This window comes from Botrytis fragariae (genome assembly GCF_013461495.1).
Source record: "Botrytis fragariae strain BVB16 chromosome Unknown tig00000797, whole genome shotgun sequence".
Lineage (NCBI taxonomy): Eukaryota > Fungi > Ascomycota > Leotiomycetes > Helotiales > Sclerotiniaceae > Botrytis > Botrytis fragariae.
Genome location: NW_023501013.1, coordinates 979,899 through 1,001,498, shown reverse-complemented (window position 1 = coordinate 1,001,498; position 21,600 = coordinate 979,899). Strand labels below are relative to the sequence as shown.

Sequence of the window (21,600 nt, the reverse complement as noted above, 5' to 3'; positions counted from 1 at the left end):
ATCACATATTCTTCATAAAGGGAAGCCTCATTCTGGAGGACAATTATTGAAAATGTCGCAAGACACTGGTCCTTTCTCCGTGCGCCGACCCAGAGAGGTAAGGATCCTTATACCCCCCCTTCAAATGTTTAATTTAGATTGTTCCATTGCTCATTCCGTGTAGACATTAGGAAGCATCAACTACAATTCGAGTTTACCACAACCAGCATCTGCCATGAAACGATCGAATTCAATCGGTGGTTACAACAATGCACCTTTTACCGCCAGTCATGTTCGTAGTGCTGGAGCCAGACAATCTCTTGCACCTTCGCGACCAAATCAACCTTTATTCTCACGATCATCATCGGGCACAAATTTGGCAGATATAGGAACTTCATCTGTAAAAAGGACTTCATTTCAACAAAGTGGTGGCCGAAAAAGTTATGCACCTCCTCAAATGGGTCGCGCATCTGGTGAAGGAGCAGAACGTCGAAGCAGTGTTTATCGAGCCCGAACTTCGACAAGTGGACCGATGGGACATCAAAGTTTCTTTCAAACTGGACCACAACCAGCTGGAGTACCAAAAGATCCACGTCCGTTGAGAGACCGAGCTTATCAAGGAAAGATTGGTCAAGAGTTGCTAGAGTATATGGCGAACAACAATTACGATATCGAAATGAACCACAACGTATCGGCCAATACTTTGAAATCGCCAACCCAAAAGGACTTTGTCTTTATGTTCCAATGGCTTTACCACAGGATTGATCCAAGTTATCGATTTCAAAAGGCTATCGATCAAGAGGTACCTCCAATCATGGCTCAGCTACGTTATCCATACCAGAAAAGCATAACTAAATCTGCATTATCCGCGGTTGGAGGCGCAAATTCCTGGCCACTCTTCCTTGGATTGTTACATTGGATGATGCAGCTTGCTCAGATGCTGGATGGATACGGCACCGATCGATATGATGAGGCATGCGCAGAAGCTGGTGTTGATGTTAGTGGTGATCGCATCATCTTCAACTTTCTCAGTAGTGCATACCGAGATTGGCTTTCCATGGACGAAGATGCCGGAGACGATGATCAGGACCAAGTTCTTGCTCCCCATATCCAAGCTATGGCACAGGAATTCAACAGAGGAAATTCGAAATACCTCGATGAAATGCGTGTCCTTGAAGGAGAGCACGAAAGATTGCAAAAGGAAATCGAGACCCTCGAGAAGACTGGCTCGGACATTGCCACTTTAGACCGCAACTTCAAAATTATGGAAGATGATAAAGTGAAATTTGAAGAGTTTGACAATCGGATGAATCAAAAGTCCGAGAAATATGAGTCTCGGATACAGTTCTTGCAAGAGGAGCTCGACAAAGTCTTACAAGAACTCAAAGAAGCATCTGATGAGCGATCAAGACTCCAAGAGGAAATAGATAGTCGAGGAATGAGTATGCAAGATATTGATCGTCTGAATTCTGAAATGGAACGACTTCAGAAGGGACACGAAGCTACGCAACAGAGATTGGAGGAAGCGAGAAGAAAGGTTGCCGAAAAGGAGTTGGAAGCGAGTCGCAAGTTGGAAGATCTGGAGAGAACAGTGGAAAAGTACAACAGTCTAGGATACCAAATAGGACTTATCCCATCCACTGCAATCAACGCCAAAGGAAAGAATTATGAACTCCAGGTTGTTGTTAACGAAGGACCCAATTTCTCGGCATCACAAATGGCAAGTTCTCATGCTGGAGCGAGAGACGGCGATAGACTTCTTGCCGATCCCACGACAGGTTATCAGCCAGCTCATATCTTGAACCTGGATCTTCGAGGTCATGTGAAGAACAGCTTCATTAGCCTTAGAAAAGAGATTTCCGAACGAAGGACTCAGGCCGTTGAAGAAATGGAGAAGCACAACGACTTACTCGACAACATTAAAGAAGCCATTGACGATAAGAGGAGTGAGGTGGAAGCTTTATCGCACCGTGTTAGAGCTGCGGAGGATGAGTATGAAAAGACGAAAGAGGTAAGATCACCAAAAATCACCGAGTATTCAACAGTAGTTAATATACCGTTAGGTTACGACAACTCAAAAGCTGGCTTCCGATGCACAGATTGAGAAGATGGAGAAAGAGTTAGCTAAGATGCGAGCTGGTCTCACAGAATCTGTGCAATTAATGGAGCAACGAGAGATGAATACAAACATTGAGTAAGTAAACCTAAGATAACTCGATGCCTTCTCACACTGACATGATGTAGGTATGAACAATTGACTCTCCGAGCCAATACTCTTCGCGAGGAATTGCATACAGAGATTGAGAAGATGTTAAACGACATCATCAAGTTCAAGGTTCACATTCAAAAGAATCTTGAAGACTATGAAGGATTTGTTGGGGATGAGGTTGAGCATGAGCTTGGAGGTGATGATGAAATCCGAGATGATACCCAAGATGTTGAGATGAGTGGATGAACGTGTTTATTGTATCTCTATTCTTTGATGGTTTTGTTGGAGTCTTACGTCAACGGGGTCTTTTGCATTTCAAATGGGAGCCTACTCTAGTGAATAAGGAATGGGGTTTGATGAGCAAGGAGTCAATTATGTTTTGGATGAAAGAGTATGGTGTTATTGGTTCACTCGGCTCTCTTTCTTTGGAGTTCTTGTTGGCAGAGGGTACATTGGTACTATTATGAGAAATGTTTCAAATTCAAAGGCTCACACTGTTTGAGGAGTTTTGTCTGTGGTGTTGATGGTGTTGATAGTAGTTGATATTATGGTCAGAAAAACAACTGGGGAGGGGGGCTGGGACGGGGTGGGGGATGAAAAGAAATTATGAAATTGTTGAATGTAATCTTTGCATGCAGCAATAAGGGAAATCGTGAGGGGAATCTGTTGAATGTAATTGGATGAATTTGAGGTAAGAAGCAGTAAGAGAAGTAAGGGAGAGGGAGAGATATAATGCGGTGAAAGGGACACTTGGAGACTAGGGACTGCCTTCTGCTCATGTGACTTTGACTCTTTGACTTTGCTATTTTCTTTGGGTAAAGTATTCGAGTAGAGAATGAAGACACTGGAAGAAGTACTTTATACTTTATTGGATGTTTGACATGTTGATGATACCGGTCGGTAGTTGACAATGATTTGACCTATCGCAACAATGAGCTTCTTTTGAACGATAGGCTCGATTCCTGCAATCACTCCGTGCTTGAACATCTGCTACTGCGTAAGAACAGAGATATATCCATAAACCGGCTGAGACAGGTACATAAATACTAGGGAGGCACAAGTAGATACCTGGGTGATGAACCTTAGGTCAGGAAATGGTCGAAGCGTTGAGAATCTTCTGGTTACCCAGACAATTTCTTTTACCTTGAAACGAACTGGGGTAATCGGGTAATGATTAGTCAGAGCCGGGTGTGTATGTAACAAGGCACTCAAATTGTTTCATGTGAAAATCCATAATTGAACACCCGGCCCGGTTTCTTGGAATTTCTTATCAGTCGGGTGAGGAGCGCGTTGCACACAATCATTTGCCCGCATTATTAGCTTCACCCCTGGAAACATGCTATTCTTACTCACCGCACTCCCGTACACCTATCGTACTGGGTAATTACATGGTGCGCTAGTCCTTCCTTCCAAGCCTTCTCTCCAATCTGAATCTAAACTCATTTTTCCTTAAAGCCAAATTAGCCAATTCATTCAAATCTTTGCATTCTCATTCATCATCCATCCATCCACCTTTTTCCCAAAATCCCCACTTTCTTGCGCATATCATACCCAGTACCTGATGGTTAAGGTAGCTGCAGCAAGCATTGATCAATTTACATTTACAATTAATTACACTTCGCGTTTGATCAACTGCATTTAAACATAATCCCCCGGAGTAAAAAAGAGATATTCTTCTCGTTTTGCGATCGCGACGACGGCGTTGGTCTCAATCTTATTAAGCTCCCGCTTCCCGAAGTTAAGAAAAAGTCGAACGCCGAAAGTTTTCAACTATCAACACCCTCACACTACCCAACTATCACATCCATCGACAATCAACCTCTCAAGTTTTAACAACATCAATTACATCAAGATGACAGAGGTTTCCTCGACCAGACTCTACCTGGGAAATCTCCCTCGCAGTGGTAAGCTGATTCAACATCTTCAATTGACATGCGACACCCAAACAATCCATTTACTAACCATTTCCATTTCTCAATAGCCACCAAAGCTGATGTTGAAGCTCATTTCAACACGCACGGCACTGGCGAAATCACCGAGATTAAACTTATGAATGGATTCGGTTTCATTGAATACAAAGATGCAATGGATGCGCGCGATGTCGTTCCTGGTAAGGAAATCAACAATCACACCAAATCATCCCGATCCCGAACATAATTAATAACATTTTCTTCTTCACAGCCTTCCACGGTTCCGACTTTATGGGCGAACGCTTGACTGTACAATTCGCTCGTGGTACTCGTAACAGAGATACCTTTGCCAATAACCCTGAGCGAACTGCTCCTCGTCCCAGACGTACCCCTCATCGAATGCAAATCTCTGGACTTCCAGGTGAGACCAGCTGGCAGGTCTGTTTACCCCGTTCCTTCATCCGGACTCATGGATCTCAATCATTGCTATTTGGACTATATACCACATCATAATCGTTTTGGACGCCTTCCCTCTAAACATACCGTCACTGGCCAAGTTACCATTGTAATCCTGGTCAGCGACGCGCTTGTTATGGAATTTGTATTTTTCATGCCATAACAATATGCAAGTGCATTTGCGCGGGCGACTAGGATTTCATGGACACATACAAACGTTAATCGCTATCCGCCCTTTTTATCATGTCACGACTTCCTTTTTGCTATCATTGCTTGCTATTGCCCTTGCATAACCGGATCATGGTCATTGTGGCGCTGGAAAGATGGCCTACCTCTGGAAGGTGAATCTGCGCTATCTTCATTAAAGAGAGATTCCTGGCTACTAATTCAAGGGCAACATCCATCCTTTGGCATTCATAAAGCTCAACAGTCCAGGACAACAACTTACGTGGATTTCTGGATATAGGATCTTAAAGACTTCGCTCGTCAATCCAGCCTCGACGTCGTTTATTCGGAAACTGGTCGCGACCGTGATGGTAAAGGGTAAGTGACTTCTAGATAATTTAGATTGGATGACTATTAACTTTTGACCAAACAGAAGCTTTGTCGAATTCGAAACTGCTGCAGATCTAAAGACTGCCGTCGAAAAACTCGACGGCCGTGAATTTAAAGGTGCTCGAGTCACTTGCACTGCTGATGTGAGATGCATTCCATTTCCTACTTTGCACATCTTAAATTACCATTCGCCATCGCAGGCCTTTTTTTTGATGATGATGATACTAACGAGATTAAATAGACCCAACCTGATATCCCTCGTGATCGTGCTAGATCTCGATCCCCAATGCCTCGAGGACGACCTTACCCCATTGATGATTATGATCGACGTGGTCCACCCCGAGGTTATAGTCCTCGACGTGATGCCTATCGCGATCGAAGCCCACCTCGTCGTGCTTATTATGATGATGATCGTGGTCGTTACGGTCGTTCTCCACCACCTAGACCTCGTGGTCCAATCGATGATTACCCACCACCACGTCGTGGAGGTTTTGATGATCCTTATCGTCGTGATTACCCTCCCGCTGACCCATACGTCAATGGACATGGTAGACCACCTTATGATCGTCCTCCTCCAAGAGATTACCCACCAAGAGATGCCGGATATGCTGATGACGGATACCGTCGCGGCCGCTACTGGTAAATCATCCTTTCCAAATCGGTTGCAAAAGTAACCATTTGGATTCTGCTCACATAACATAGATTTTTAACGACAACCGGGTGGGATATGAAATGTTCTTCTATTGATGATTCACAGTGAATAGGCCCAGGGGCGTTTTGAGGTAACGTCTTTAGGGCTTCTCACGTAAGGTTATGATGTGAATACACGGATTTCGCTAGTTGGCTCTATTCAATCTTGTTATTTTTCTTTTGCTCATTCAAAAGCATACCCGGGGATCGTTCTTTTATCATTTGTAACACGAGGACATGCTTTTTCTTTCAAGGGGTGGACATGACTTTGAGTTATGATTTTCACCCTTATGACATGTATTTTAGAAATCAATGGCTATTTTATTTGCGAACTTTATGTGATTTGTGCCTTTTGAATTTTCTGTGACTGTCATGTACTTGATCTATGTAAGATGTATTCAGAAGGCATGCCTATTACCGGTATGCACTTTGAAAAGATATATAAATTGTGTAGAGGAAAGGAGTTTCATCTAAACCATGATGGACACTTGCAAGTACAGAGAACTCAGGAAGAGGATTGATTGAATGAGTAGAGCAGGGGGATAACGGATGAAGGATCAGCTAACCAAGATGCATTTATTGTATTCACTCAGTGTCCAGCAGGTAGATAGGTGAGTAGACAAGTGAGTAACAAGTAAGTGTGAGTAGGTAGGTAGGTAGGTAGATAGGTAGGTGGATGGGTATGTATACTCGGAAATTGCTTAGGTGCCTAGACAGATAGGTTTTGCGAAGATTTGAGTGTTCATTGGATGGATGGATGACGTTAGATGCGATGAGCTGGATGAGTGAGTTTGATGGAATAGTATGAATGAATAAGACGAGATGGGATGGAATGGAATGGGCTATTCGTAAAAGCCAAAAGAAACTATTCAGAGATCATTCTTTCTCTCGACTTCGGGCCTCGGGAGATGGAAATCTCCATGTCCATGTCCATGATGTGCCAAAGTACCGTACCGTAACCTTACACGTGCCTTGCTCCATTTTAAAGTTTGGAAGAGACGGAGATAAGACGATAAGACTATTCCACCGTTCGCATTCGCATTTTTTTGGTGGTCCTTGCTTGTGTCTTGAGGTGATGATGTATGTACGTAAGTTATTGTAAAGTACAATCGCGTGAAGTGTAGGTATGGAATATACATACAATTTAATACCATACCATATGATACGATACATACCTGGTAGCTAGCAACGCAATTCTTGTCAGCCTATCCATCTACCTGGGTATTGAGAGTAAGATTGATTCAGATTGGGAAGTATCCTTTTCCATACATTTCGTATAAAACTCATTTACTTCTTCCCTTTGTTCATTTCTTCTCTCTCTCTCTATACATACAAATGCGCATCTCTCCTCTCCATTCCCTCCTCAAGCTTCGGCATCGTCCACGACAACTACCACGACCGCGCAAAACATCATCAACATCACCATACTCTTCTTCTTCTTCTTCTTCTTCTTCTTCTTCTTCTTCCTCAACCAATCCCAATTCATCCACACCCAATCCCAAATACACCCTTAAAGCCATGTCAGGCTCTGTCGTAGGCGCAATGCTCTTTGCAGCTAGTATGAGTAGTCCGGCTGCGCTGGATAAGATCCCGGAAAATGCGAAGGAGAAGAGACATCATTTGAAGGAGGGAGAGGGGAAGGGGTTTACGAATCCATGGGATTCGTGGAAGGAGATGGGGGTGTTAGGGATTGGGATGGCTATGGCTAGGTAGGTTTTTATTTTATTTATTTTGGCTTGGACAGTGGGAGATGGGCGGATGAATAAGTAATGGTTCAATTGGATCTATGGGAGATCAATTGAGGTGGGAGGGCTTTTGTGTTAATGGTTTTGTTGTATTGTTTCCACATCACATCCTTCTTCCATGATAATGGTCTCAGGTGGATGGACAGAATATGTTGAGGGAAGTTTCCTTGTCAATATTTCCATTACTTTTTGTGGCTCGTTCCAAAATATTCTGCCTCCACGGCAGTGGCCCCCGGAGGGCCAGCGGAGCGTCGTTTTGAGTACATGGAGAATATAGAGATTCAATTGGACTATCGAAGAATTATCCATTTACCCAAACTTTTCACCACACTCTTGCTAATCACATTGTTCTATCTTGCAGAGCCAAACTATCCGGAGAATTCGGCACACCAGATACCACTCCTCCAACGGTTCCCGTCATAAAACCTACCTTCCTACCTACTCGTACTACATCTTCCCTCCGCGCAACTTGGCTCGGACATGCCTGTTACTATGTCGAATATCCCTCCGGTCTACGTGTACTCTTCGATCCTGTCTTTGAAGAACGTTGTTCACCATTTTCATTTATGGGCCCCAAACGCTATACACCTATCCCTTGTAAATTATCCGAGATTCCAATTGTTGATTTTGTGGTTATAAGTCATAGTCATTATGATCATTTAAGCCATCCTACAGTTATGGAAATACATAAAAGTCATCCGAACGCTCAATTTATTGTAGGACTGGGATTGAAGAAATGGTTTAAGGAATGTGGAATTGAGAATTGCGTGGAGATGGATTGGTGGGAAGATATCGATGTTACTTTATCTCCTGTTACAGGAGAGAAACTTATTTCCACTTCCTCTCAAACGTCTTCCAAGAATTCTCCACCACCTTCGTCCCCTTCTTCGTCTCCCACATCCATATCTCCCATAACAGCGCGCATAAGTTGTCTTCCCTCCCAACATACATCCGCGCGTACGGCCTTTGATAAAGGACATACACTGTGGTGTTCGTTTGCTGTTACTTCCAACTCGAAATCTGTTTGGTTTGGTGGAGATACTGGTTATCGAGCTGTTCCACAAGTTCCTAAGGGAACTGATGATTATGGACCTGAGTATCAACATTTACCTGTCTGTCCCGCTTTTAAAGAGATTGGAGAATTAAGAGGTCCTTTTGATTTGGGACTTATACCTATTGGTGCTTATGGTATGTTTTGGATTTTGTGTTGTTTAACTCCTTCGCTTCTTCTTTTTGTGTGGAAGGATGACAATGTTAATCTTGCTTCCTTGTCATACTTTACACACTTTTTATGGCTTCCACCCTCCCCTCAGAGCACTAAACTAATATCCACCCCTAGAACCTCGTCACATTTTCTCTCCCATGCATGCTAATCCTTTCGATTCGGTCAATATATTCCTTGATACCAAATGTAAACGTGCTATGGGGATCCATTGGGGAACATGGGTTTTGACACCTGAAGCGGTTATGGAACCACCTCAATTATTGAAGAAAGCTTTGACATGGAAGAACATACCCGAGACGGGAGTCTTTGATGTTTGTGATATTGGGGAGAGTAGAGAGTTTTAGGTTGAATCTTGATTAGAGGGTAGATGTCGATGTTGATAGAGACGATGACGATGACGATGATGTCATTTGTAATTATCTAAATCGGCTGTAGGGCAATTATTTAATATGCAATTTAAGAAATACATTTGAATCTAAAAATTTCAATTACCTAGTATTGTAAATAGCAATAGAATTAATTCATTTTATATTCATTTTATATCCTTATTTTAAAACTTAAAGTCTCACATCATACATGATGGAACAATCATCAGGTAATTAATTACGTCGGCACCTACCTACAGCTAACAGTTGGAAACCAATCTACCCCGCATGTTCGATGATCTCCCGATCTTTCGGTATTGCCTCCAAAAGCTTGACATCATTCTTGAACGGCGATAGGCATATCACGTACTTTGTATGGACTACAAATGTGATGTTGTCATCAGATTTATCTATGTATTACTACTACCTTGCTATAAATTGACCTCATTTATTTTATTTATTTATTATTTTTATTTATTATTTTTATTTATTATTTTTATTTATTATTTTTATTTATTATTTTTATTTATTATTTTTATTTATTATTTTTATTTATTATTTTTATTTATTATTTTTATTTATTATTTTTATTTATTATTTTTATTTATTATTTTTATTTATTATTTTTATTTATTATTTTTATTGTACTTAGAATATATACGATATATACAATACCTATCCTTAATTAGTTCCTTATCAATTGAAATGACAACTCTTGCTCCATTGAAATTCGTCGCTCTTCTCCAAAACCCGAGACCGACAGACTGAGAGCTTTATTTCTAAGCAAAAGTTGCTTTGTGACCCTCTTGGATTTGTCATCGTCATCATTATACATACCTAGTAGCTACATAGTTGTTTGTATTACATAGATATTGGCATAGAACGGAATAATCCCATGGTGAGAATATCTACCTATATAAACCTACCACACTAAAGCTTTTCAATCTTTTGTTTCTTTCTCCCTCCTTCTTCCTTCCTTTCCTCATGTTCAAAACATCTTTCAATCGACTCTTCCAATCTTCTAGTAAAAATTACATTGCTTCTCCTTCTCGTTTTACAACTACATTCCACACCACCACCACCACCACCACCACACGAGCCATGTCATCCTCCGACTCCCCCAACAGACCAAGCGGTCTCATTGCCACATCCGGCATCGAGCTCCTCACGTGGGGAACCCCCAATGGACATAAAATCAGCATTTTGCTCGAAGAGCTCAAAGCCGCCTATGGAAAAGAATACACGTTTCAAGCGATTAACATTATGGAGAATATCCAAAAGGAAGAATGGTTCACGAAGATCTGCCCGAATGGCAGGATTCCGGCAATTGTGGATCATGATCGCAATGGGTTTGCGGTGTTTGAGGGAGCGGCGATTTTGGCGTATTTGACGAGGAATTATGATGTAGAGAGGAAGTTTAGTTTTGAGGAGGAGGAGGATAGGAGTAGAGTTGAGCAGTGGGTTGCTTGGCAGTGAGTTTTTGTTATTTTTATTTTTTTATCTCTTCATTCCTCTATTCATCTTCCTTCTTTAAATACGTCTTTCTTCTTGAGAAGGAGGAGGGAACGCCAGGGTAACCAGATAAAAAGAGTACAAGCAGCTAACAAAATCCAGACACGGCGGTCTAGGCCCCATGCAAGGCCAAGCAAACCACTTCTACCGTCTCGCCAAAGAACGCATCCCCTACCCAACCCAACGCTATATTGGCGAAACCGAGCGTCTCTACGGCGTCCTCGATGCCCAACTGCAGGATCGCGAGTACATCGTCGGTCCCGGAAAGGGAAAGTATAGTATTGCCGATATTGCGAATTTCAGCTGGGTCAACGTGGCTTATTTTGCGGGGGTGGATTTGGCCAAGTTTGAGCATTTGGAGAAGTGGTGGAAGAGGATTAGTGAGAGGGAAGCGGTGAAGAAGGGGATTAGTGTGCCGAGTGAGAGTAAGTTGGTTAATGAGGCGTTTAAGAAGAGACTTGGGGAAGATAAGGAGTTTAGGGAGGGGGAGGAGAAATTGAAGAAATTGGGGGAGGAGGCGAAGGAGAAGTATGGCTACAAGTATGCTTCGCCTTGATTTTGTCTTGGTCGCAGGTGGATAGATTATTCGCATGCATGGAATGTTAGATCTGGAGAGAGAAAGAGAATAAAGAGTCTATTATTATAATACCATATTATATAGATTTGATCTAACTCCTGAATGAATATCCATCGCAGAAAATCAAGCAGCGAACAAACGTGATAATCAAGTATAGAGTAGACTAGACCCATCTACCAAACCAAACTATATTAAAATTCGAATTCAAAAACGCAATCATTGTCATTATTATAATCAACTTGACTAGTGGGGGCAAGCCCCCAAACCCCCATTTGCTCGCTGCGCTCGAGAGTTGGGTGTATGGTATGTAGTGTAGTATAATGGGGTAGAATGAGGAGAACATATTGTAGAATATGGCAGGGTAGAGTAGAGTATAGTAGTAGCATTCATACATGTTATCGCATTGTAGTTGTAGTCGATAAAGATGCATTGCTAAGTGGATCTGTTATACGAGTATATATATTTTCATTTTTAGATATTAAGCGTGATGTTGTGCGGAGGTGAGGGAGTTGTTTTCTGGGTGGGATTTCTTTTGGGGGAAAAGGGAAAAGGGGGATACGGTATGATTTTTTGTGGAGGGTAGGTAGTTTCTTGACGAGGAGATAAACAGCTACTTGAGTGTTACTTTGGTAGAGAATCACATATATGAATGTATATATGGGATATTTATTTAAGTCTTCCCTCACTCTTGTGTAGAATTATGTATAGGTAGGTAGGAAAAGAACCTTGATTTGAGATTTGAGGTTTGTGCATCAGCGGAGCCTTTTTTTATTGAGACTTTAGAGGAGGGCAGATCACTCAATATTGATAAGAAAATATATAATGGAATACTCGAGCGTAGCGAGGATATGGGGGTTTGGGGGCTTGCCCCCATGAATATGGAGGGCCGATTGGTAGAGAAGTTGCAATGCTGGATGGAGAAGAGAGGGTAGATGGTTGGTTTAGGGGTACCGGTATGTTGTGTTTATCTGGATCATGAAGTCTTCATGAGGGAATTAACTACTATACTGCTAGATACACGGGTTTCTTGGTTGAGAAGTAGGATGCCAATGATGTATCCTTGTGATTATTCATCCCACCCCATTCCATCTTTTTCTTTTCTGTTCATTAACATATCCATCCTCTTTTATGTATGACTCTCATCTTTATAGAGTAAATCAGTAAATCCACCCGAGGCACCGCACCCCGTCAATTCGCGTGCTCGAGTATTTTTCGGCTAAAACACGATTCATTTATTCAAGTGCTGGGTACCCCGCAATATCAAACCCACCCACACTACTCGTGCAACAAGGTTGTAGTTCCGATGAATACTGCAGAAGAAAAGCTTATGCACACATGGCAATTGAGTGGTCATTCTCCAATTCAAATTCTCTAGACTCATGTCGACTTGCTGGGGTTTGTGTGGCTGGATTGCGAAATCCTTCACATTAGCTCCCGCAAGCATAAATGGTTCGTGCGGCATGAATCAATATTGATTTATCCCGCTCCGTGCATGGATATGATCACCCGCCATCGCGTTGTGCTCAGTCTTCATGATTGCCGAGTTCGGCAATTTTAGTTCCATGGGTCTAAAATGATATGCATGGAATGGGGATGACTTAGATTTGTCGGTGTTTCTTCTTTCCTTACGTGGAATGCACAAATCGAATGGATTGTGTAGATGTATGGGTACAGTTACATATACAGTACAAGCAAGGATTATAGCAAGTGCTACTTTAGATCTTCAGTATGATGAGAAGTGTTTTGTGCGTGTGTAGAAATTTTTGGTATAGCTAGTGGCTTGTATGTTTGATGGGATAGCGCTTGAAATGCTTTTTGGTATAGACTTTCCAAATCACCGCCCTTGAACATTTTTCATCGGTTGTATGGGGGTGGCGGTGTGAAGATTTTGAGCATTCAAGGACTTTTTGTCATAGTTCCCATCGGATTGTCGATACGAGTCTCATATTATCGCTATTCACCATTGTATATCACCCATACATACATGTCCACGTGTTCAGACTCACCTAGCAGGTGATCTCCCCTCAAACTACTCTTCTCCTTCTCGAGCCTCAAGTCTTCCTATTTGGAGAATCTTCTAAATACACCATATAACGCCCGTCTCAAATCATCTTCTCTATCCTCCACCAATCTTACGTACGTTGGCGTTCCACTACCTTTCATCTCGCTCTGGTTGGGCTCCCCTCAAACGAACATACTGAACATTCTACGTATCCGCACTTATTCAAAATGTTACTCGAACTGGCAGTCGCAGCCTGCTACCTTATCACAACCGCTATCTCATCACCAATCCAAGCTAGAATAAAACATCAAACTTCTCTTGTAGATCTAGGATATGCTCAATATCAGGGTACCTTATTAAGCTCAGGAATCACTCAATACCTAGGAATGAGATATGCATCTCCTCCTCTTGGTGATTTAAGATTCCGCGCTCCTCAACCGCCGCAAAGCTTAGATGGTGTCCAAAATGCTCAAACGGTATGAAATTGATCACATGCCAGATTCGATATTCACTAATATTCTCTTGTAGTTTGGACCGATTTGTCTCGCTACTGATAATGGACCCACCTCTTCACAATCGGAAGACTGTCTTTTCGTTAATGTATGGACGCCGAGTACTGCTACACCGGCCTCCGAACTTCCAGTATGGGTCTTCATACAAGGAGGTGGATATATATCCAATTCCAATGCCAATTTTAATGGCTCGACAGTAGTCAATACATCGAATAATGAAATTGTCTTTGTCAATTTTAACTATAGGGTTGGACCATTTGGATTTTTGACAAGCGAGAAAGTGAGAGGGAATGGTGATTTGAATGCTGGACTTCTTGATCAACGTTTCTTGCTACATTGGGTTCGAGATCACATTGCTCAGGTATGGATGTGTAAACAGCTGATTTACAGATACATGTTAATGAAAATATAGTTTGGTGGTAATCCGGATCATGTGGTGATTCACGGAGATTCTGCGGGTGGTGGATCTGTCGCACTCCACCTTACTGCATAGTGAGTCTAAACATCTACTGAGATACTCTTTTACTAACCCCATAAAAGTGGAGGAAGAAATGATAATCTCTTCATCGGTGCCATTGGCGAATCTCCTTTCTTTCCAACACAACCCCTCGTACCAGAATTAGAATGGCAATTCGATCGTTATGCAAATTCGGCTGGTTGCGGATCAGCAGGTGATGCACTCGCGTGCTTGAGAACTCAAAGTACAGCGGTTCTTCAAGCTGCTAATGTTGCATCTCCGTATCCCGGACAGAGTGGAAGTCCGCTCTTTTATTGGACGCCAACTATTGATGGAGATTTTATAAGGGATTATCCTTATGTTCTTTTTGAGAAGGGATTGTTTGTTGATTTGCCGATCATGTTTGGAGGTTTGTCGTTACATCTTCTTTAACTTTCATAAGATATATACTGATCATTTGAACATATAGACGTAACAAACGAAGGTTCAGTTTTTGCCCCCAACGCCGCTTCTCCAAACGACACGTCCACATTCTTTAAAAACAACTATCCCGGTCTCACCTCCACAGATCTCGACTCTATCAACACGCAATATCCCCTCACCACACCCCTCCCAAAACACAACGCATATTTCCCCTCTGCTTCCGCCGCCTACGGCGAAACAACCTTCTTCTGTCCCGCCCTCTTCATCTCCACCCACCTCGCCACCTTCAACACCGCAAAGCAGGTCTGGTTCTACCGCTTCAACGTCCAAGACACGGATAACATCTCCGCTGGCCTCGGCGTCCCGCACGTCTTCGAACTCCCAGCCATTTTCGGACCCGGAAATACGCAGACCGGAGACGGAGGTAGCTATCTGAGTTACAATCGACAGATTGTGGGGGTCACGATGAAGTATTGGATAGGGTTTGTGAGGGAGCTGGATCCGAATTGGGGGAAGGGAGCGGGGGCGCCGCATTGGGAAAATTTGGGAGAGGTGAGTGCGGCGGGGGCAGACTGAGGAGGTTGAAGATTGAGACGAATGGGACTGTGATGGAGGAGATTGATGGGGGGTTGGTGGAGAGGTGTAATTTTTGGAGAGGGTTGGCGGGAAGGATGGAACAGTAGTTTTGCATGGGTTATGGGGCTTGGGGTTAGGATTCCGGAGACTTTGGATGGTGATTGGATTAGAAAGAAGATTTATGGGTGATTGTGCAATGGGTTGAGGTCTTCGGAGGGGCTTCACTATCATCTGATTGGGAGATGAGATACACTGATGCTACACGAGAATAGGATCAGGGAATACGGTGGTTTTACATGGACGCTGCATTGGATTGGAGTCATTCTATGAATCGGGGACACCATTACATTACATTGCTGGCATGCATGATATTTGTACTTACATATTGATAATCAATGGTTTTGATTGTAACCACATGTGATGAGTTCGAATCAACACGGTGCGAAACGAATCGATAAGACAGATGAGACAGAGACAGAGACAGAGAACCTCTACATAAATACCCATACTGGTGATGAGCGAGCATTTAAAACGGATATGAGTCCTCAATTCTTGTAGAGATATATGAAGAGCTCACTTTCACTTACCCTGTATATTTCTTGCCCATTCCCATTCCCTCTCCTCTTTTCTCGTCTCACATTTGCAGCACGTGGGATTCCCATATATTACCGAACTTGGGATGTGTGTGGCAGGTAATATACCTGTATAGGATTTAGTGAGCCAACGAAGAGGTATAGAATATAGATGGGTTATCGTTGGGTTCTGATGATTCTGGGTGCTTTTTATGGGCTTGGGATGATGGGATAATTGTGTATTGGAATGGAGTAGGTGGCATGGTGCTTGAAGTATGTTAGAGGAATGATGACATTTGACCGTGATAACTATTATACACAGGGCTTAGTTGAACAGCAATTGTATAAGTGTCTATAGGATAACAAAGCTTTTTCATCTGAAGTGGAAGTCTTGAAATCAGTCTAATAAAGCTAGGAAAATAGTGTAGTTGTGGGAACTCCATGATCGTCTAATACTTACTCCTACATCTGAAAGTTCACCACTACAAATTCATAATTCACACTTCACAGCTTACTCCCCTCAATCTTTGCTCCAGCTTTCTTTGGTGGCCCCCCCACTCTTCTCTTCCATTCTTCGGTAAATGTCTGTTTCTCAATCAAGCCCTTTTTAGTCCATTCTATATACTCTTCCTGTTCTCTTCTCCACCTCTTCAATTCTTGTCCTATCCAGGGAGTCAAAGCATCTGCGCATTGTACCGTTGCTTCTTGCGCCACAAGATGACCTATTCCTTCCAGCACGACTTCTTTAACTTTTCCTTCTTTAGCCCCTCCGCTTCCTCCGTGTCCGGTGCCCGTCATAGACATTTTTTCAACCCGAGACTGGGGATAACAGACGTCACTTGTAGCACCGTAGATATAAAGAACCGAGGGACGGAGTTGCGGAAGTCGTAGAAGTGTATTGATGGGTTCTGGGCGATAGAAAGGATATTTTGCTGGACTGGTCTCGTGTAGATCCGGGATGAGATCTGGACGAATGATAGTTTTACCATCTTCGGAGAAAGCTTCCCAAGTGGGACGCATGAAGGAGAAGCATTCTTGGTGTTTGGTTGTGGTTAGGGTTGTGCTGCCTGATGGCTCATTGGGGTAGATGGTAGTTGGGGTTGAGCGGATGGCATATTGACACCAGCGGTCTAGGACGCGGGGATCCCATTTGGAGTATGCTTTTGATTTTCGGAAGGAAGCTTCGGCGGCGGCACGGGAAGGCCAGAGGTCACGACGGAAGGTGGAGAGTTGATTGGGTGAGGTAGTATTGGAGGGGGTAGATGCATATTGTTGGATTACGGGATCGAGCATTATCAGGGTGGTCAGAAGACGGGGGTGCATGAGGGAGAGGTTGGTCAGCATATTGGCGCCGAAAGAATGGCCGATTCCAATTATGGGAAGAGGCATTTGGGCACGGTAGGTGTTCACCATATGGAGGAGATCCCGGGCATGATCTATCCATGATGCTGGAAGGTGTTAGAGAGTACTGGATATGATAAGGACTCGTAGAATCAAGTTGAATTAAGTAAATGAAAGAGAGCCGTGATGTTAGGGACATATATGAATTGTGGTTCGGGGTTACATGTCAAGGCCCTAGTAGGGATTGCAGTCTATGCCATAAAATCGACTTCTAGGTGTGCAACTTGCAAGCCCTCCGCCCACTCTTGTAGAATTCGAAGGCTTCAATTTCTGGATCATAGCTGACACCGCCGTAATATAATAAAAAACAATCTGTCAACCAATAAAACTAGCACGTACGATCATTTCCTAATAACTGCTCATTTAGAACGCTACTAGCGCCTTCGTGAGCTAAATCTGCTATCCAAATACTTCGTATCTTAAAGCCATTGGCTTTTGCGCGTGCATGAACATCTTCCCATAATGGCTCATATAATTCCTGTACGTCTTTAGCTGGTGGGATTATTCAAACGCGTGGGGAAAATCTACCTTTGGATAACCATTTGCATGAGCACCAATTATAGTCACATCTCCTGGTTGTGGGTTGGGATTATCTCGAGGGATATATTGTTTGATTGCTAGATGTAACACATCTTCTTGGGTATTTGAAGTGGCACGAGGGTATTCCCTAATGTGTTGACATTCGAGAGAGTGTTCCTTTACCTCAAAGACTGTGGAGTGCATGATGGGGTAAATGTGGGGGATGAACCCTTATTTTGATAGGTGAAAGGGGTATATATATATATAGGTTGAAGGCACAGCAAAGAGAATGCAGTATCGATGCTCTTTGAGTTTGATTGGAAGAATAGTATGTAAAGAACTGAACATTAGGTTCTATTCATGGAGAACGAAACATACACAGATTTGAGTACCAAGCCGGTATGCATCACAAGCCTCGGCCCCAGCCCGGTAACACTAGGTTAGCGGAAAAGGGGGAAGCGGGAATTATCCTGTAGTTTTTAGTTTTTAAATTTTAGTTGTTAGTATAATTGACCAATTATCATTTGGCTGAAACATCTCGATACATCTCAAAAACAAAGTTCCATATTAATGAAGTTTTGTCGATATTGCGAAAACCAAAGGCCTGAAACGGTTCTCCCCCGAGATCCCTAGATTTGTAAAGGTTGATCGAAGTGAGGGTGCAAGCTCACACGTGATTACCTGTCAAAACCAATCAGTTGACCCCTGTCATTTTAGCGTGTTTTCTTAAAGTACGTGATTCTAGAAACGCGCATCAATCCGCGTAGGTCGATTTGGTAGATCAAACACAATTTCAACATTTCGACATTTCAACATTACATCAAGCAAACATTGTAGCAGTACTTATTAGCCAGGCCCTCGCCAATTTACTGCACTTGTTGCTACGTTTCATAAACTCTTTCTATTGTGCATGTAGATTTGTATCTCAACATGACTGAAGTAGAAAGTGGCGCCGCTCCCCTTCCCCTCTTCGATAGCTGTGCTATCACTATTATTTTGAGCGAAGAGCTTCCAATACCTCAAGCAAGACAGGTATGCCTCAAAGCAACCATCCATGATATCTTATGTGTGTACTGACACAAATCGGTAGTTAAGAGAAATTCTTGAGGACAATGGTGCTTCGGCAGAAATTAAGAAAACAGACGATAGCATGAACTTGGAGGAAGTTACCCATATTATCTCTACTACCACCGACTTCGCATGTTACGATAAAGCAGGTCTCTTGCTTGTACCAGTCATCACACCTGAATGGGTAACACAATCTCTAAGCAGACGCAGACAAGCACCAATTCGTCCATACACACCAGATGAACGATATATCTTTTCCAATGTCCACCTTACGTGCGCAGATATTCCACAGGGCGACAAAGTTGCGATAATTGGTGCTACATGTGCTATGGGTGGAATGGAAAGTAATAGCTTAACTAAATTGGTCACTCATATTTGTGCTCTTAGTATGGATCATCCAAAGTGTCAGGCGGCGAAGGACAAGGGATTGAAATGCAAAATCGTCCTTCCACAGTGGTAAGTGTTTCGACTTTGGCAGATATTCTCAACTAATCAAATGCAGGTTTGATGATTGCTTAAAATTAGGAAGACGCATAGACGAACGTCCATATTTGCTCCCAAATCCCGAGATATTTCTCCTGAATCCTGAAGATAGTCTGCCAATACCTTCCTCCTCACGACTTGAAGGTGCTACTACAGCGCACTCAGATATGCTCGAGACTCCAACTGTTTCCCCAATACAACGTAAACTGGATGTTTTTAAAGATAAGAAGGTGATGTTGTCTAAAGACCTAGACCTTGGAAGCAGACTCACCAGATTACTCTCGGATCTCGTCGAACATGGGCAAGGTACGATTACAAACTCAGTACGTCAAGCTGATATGTTTGTTTGTAATTACCGGGAGGGTAGAAATTATGTCATTGCCTCTCGGTCACCTTCAACCCACGTGGGCAATCTTTCATGGCTTTACTATATGATTGCTCATAACACATGGACAAATCCTACTCGGAGACTTCTTCACTATCCTATTCCGAAAGGAGGTTTACCAGGTTTCGAGAATTACAAGATAACTCTCTCCAATTATGGTGGTGAGGCTCGCATCTACCTTGAAAATTTGGTAAATGCCGCTGGTGGAGAATTTACAAAAAGCATGAAGCAAGATAATACGCATCTGATTACCGCTCGAAAGGCTAGTGAGAAGTGTAATGCAGCTGCTGAATGGAATATTAACATGATCAATCACCTTTGGCTTGAAGAAAGTTATGCTAAGTGCGAGGTTCAGATATTAACGAATCCTCGTTATATCCATTTCCCTCCAAGAACAAATCTTGGTGAGGTTATTGGCCAAACTCAATTTGATCAAAAGGCCTTGGAGAAGAAATACTTTCCCAAAGATCCCATACCAGGTCCGAATAGTCCAAAGCCGTCCAAAATGAAGAATTTGACAATTCGAGATCGGGATGTAGATGGAGAGGGAGATCATGATATGGATGGCGAAACTGAAGGTGAGGGAGCTGAAGTAATTGCACCTCCTCCAAAACCTAAAGCCAAAGGCAAGGGGACTTCTACAAACTCCACAGTCTCTACAAATGTTCTTTCTACACCGGTTGGCAAGAAGCGCACATCTTTGGGCAAAGAAAATGATACCCCTTCATCGACTAGTAGCCGAAGTGCTAAAAGTAAAGCAATCGATGCCCTTCATCAATTGGCCCCTGATATTGCAAAGTACGAATTAGAGAAGAAGAGAAAAGGGCATGTATTTGGGGGTGATCGGGCTGCGAATAAAATCGAGAAGGAACGAGATTTGCAACGCAATTCGAGTCCAGTGGTAAAACATCAAGAAGATGATGAGGATAGTGACAGTGGTAGCGAGGAGGTTGATGTTCGCCCATCAAAGAAGGCGAGAACTGCATCAAAACCAGAAGTCCAAGTTCGCATGCTTGTCACTGGTTACAAGGCTTGGTCCAATCCAGATGCGCCAACCAAGGAGGATACAGATACTGTAAGTTGGTTCATCTATTGTGTCACGGCCTTTACTAACCTTCATCAGAAAAAACTACGTAGTCTTGGTATCTCTCTATGGACTGGTTATGGAAAAGTCAACATCATGGCTGCGCCCAAAATGGTTCGAACTAGGAAATTTCTTGTCGGTCTCGCACATGGACCTACCGTCGTATCAGAGAAGTATATTGAGGCTTGTATCAAAGCCGGAAAGATGCTGGACGTCGAAGACTTTCCATTGGTAGATGTAGAAAACGAAAAGAAGCACAATGTCAAGTTGAAGGATGCTTTGAAACGTGCGACAATTAACAAAGGTCGACTTCTGAACACAATTCCAATATACTGTACTGTTGACATCGACAATGGCGTTGAAACTTATCGGGAAATTGCAGAAGTCAACGGCGCTACTTTTGGTACTTTCAAAGGACGTCCAACTATCAAACCTACCAAGCCGGAAGAAGATGATGGACCCCCAGAGCCAGTTTACTTAATCAGCAGCGACAAGAGATCTGAACAAGCTCTCTATTCGAAGTTCGAAGAAATGGCCAAGGCGGGAAATATGGAACCGAGGATTGTCAAGGTCGAATGGTTATTAGATGTTGCTATGTCTCAACAAATCAAGTGGGACAAAAAGTATTTGCTGAAGCGTTAATTCGACGAAGTGGGTGGTGAAGCATCAATTAATGTTCTCGCTGGCGATTAGGGATGGCGATGTATTCATATACCTTTTGGGCTTTTTGGTTGGACGGACGGGGTACAAAAGAAAAGAAGCGATGTCCTTTGCAGGCTGGAGGTATTTTGGGAGCTAGATGTAATATTGATATGTAGGGTTGTATTTTAGCTTATGAGATACGTATACCATTAATTTTGTGCAAAACGAGTGTTCTTGATGCATTGCTTCTTCT

At 42.8% G+C, this 21,600-nt stretch overlaps 7 protein-coding genes across 7 annotated transcripts; 6 read left to right on the top strand and 1 right to left on the bottom strand.

Moving 5' to 3' along the window:
- Positions 1-52: 52 nt before the first annotated feature.
- Positions 53-2,434, top strand: Bfra_010687 (putative hec ndc80p family protein; the record flags this gene model as incomplete). The annotated part of the gene is made up of 4 exons (XM_037341024.1): positions 53-97; positions 164-1,990; positions 2,043-2,173; positions 2,224-2,434. The coding sequence occupies 4 exons, from the start codon at positions 53-55 to the stop codon at positions 2,432-2,434; spliced, it is 2,214 nt and encodes a 737-aa protein (XP_037186667.1).
- A 1,606-nt stretch (positions 2,435-4,040) lies between these two features.
- On the top strand, positions 4,041-5,873 carry Bfra_010686 (putative pre-mrna splicing factor protein; the record flags this gene model as incomplete). The annotated part of the gene is made up of 7 exons (XM_037341023.1): positions 4,041-4,092; positions 4,170-4,298; positions 4,370-4,536; positions 5,021-5,097; positions 5,153-5,252; positions 5,351-5,748; positions 5,867-5,873. The coding sequence occupies 7 exons, from the start codon at positions 4,041-4,043 to the stop codon at positions 5,871-5,873; spliced, it is 930 nt and encodes a 309-aa protein (XP_037186666.1).
- A 1,261-nt stretch (positions 5,874-7,134) lies between these two features.
- Bfra_010685 (putative zn-dependent hydrolase oxidoreductase family protein) lies at positions 7,135-9,230 on the top strand (the record flags this gene model as incomplete). Its single annotated transcript, XM_037341022.1, has 3 exons — positions 7,135-7,508; positions 7,906-8,732; positions 8,884-9,230. 3 exons carry the CDS (start codon positions 7,135-7,137, stop codon positions 9,111-9,113), a joined length of 1,431 nt encoding a protein of 476 aa, XP_037186665.1. The 3' UTR covers positions 9,114-9,230.
- An 866-nt stretch (positions 9,231-10,096) lies between these two features.
- On the top strand, positions 10,097-11,202 carry Bfra_010684 (putative glutathione s-transferase ii protein; the record flags this gene model as incomplete). Its single annotated transcript, XM_037341021.1, has 2 exons — positions 10,097-10,606; positions 10,749-11,202. Exons 1-2 carry the CDS (start codon positions 10,119-10,121, stop codon positions 11,200-11,202), a joined length of 942 nt encoding a protein of 313 aa, XP_037186664.1. The 5' UTR covers positions 10,097-10,118.
- Positions 11,203-13,452: 2,250 nt separating this feature from the next.
- Bfra_010683 (putative triacylglycerol lipase protein) lies at positions 13,453-15,193 on the top strand (the record flags this gene model as incomplete). Its single annotated transcript, XM_037341020.1, has 5 exons — positions 13,453-13,701; positions 13,754-14,098; positions 14,150-14,229; positions 14,278-14,603; positions 14,664-15,193. The coding sequence occupies 5 exons, from the start codon at positions 13,453-13,455 to the stop codon at positions 15,191-15,193; spliced, it is 1,530 nt and encodes a 509-aa protein (XP_037186663.1).
- Positions 15,194-16,269: 1,076 nt separating this feature from the next.
- Positions 16,270-17,889, bottom strand: Bfra_010682 (putative toxin biosynthesis protein; the record flags this gene model as incomplete). The annotated part of the gene is made up of 3 exons (XM_037341019.1): positions 16,270-17,213; positions 17,506-17,644; positions 17,695-17,889. The coding sequence occupies 3 exons, from the start codon at positions 17,887-17,889 to the stop codon at positions 16,270-16,272; spliced, it is 1,278 nt and encodes a 425-aa protein (XP_037186662.1).
- A 726-nt stretch (positions 17,890-18,615) lies between these two features.
- On the top strand, positions 18,616-21,347 carry Bfra_010681 (putative brct domain-containing protein; the record flags this gene model as incomplete). The annotated part of the gene is made up of 4 exons (XM_037341018.1): positions 18,616-18,717; positions 18,776-19,209; positions 19,256-20,696; positions 20,745-21,347. 4 exons carry the CDS (start codon positions 18,616-18,618, stop codon positions 21,345-21,347), a joined length of 2,580 nt encoding a protein of 859 aa, XP_037186661.1.
- Between the last annotated feature and the right edge of the window lie 253 nt (positions 21,348-21,600).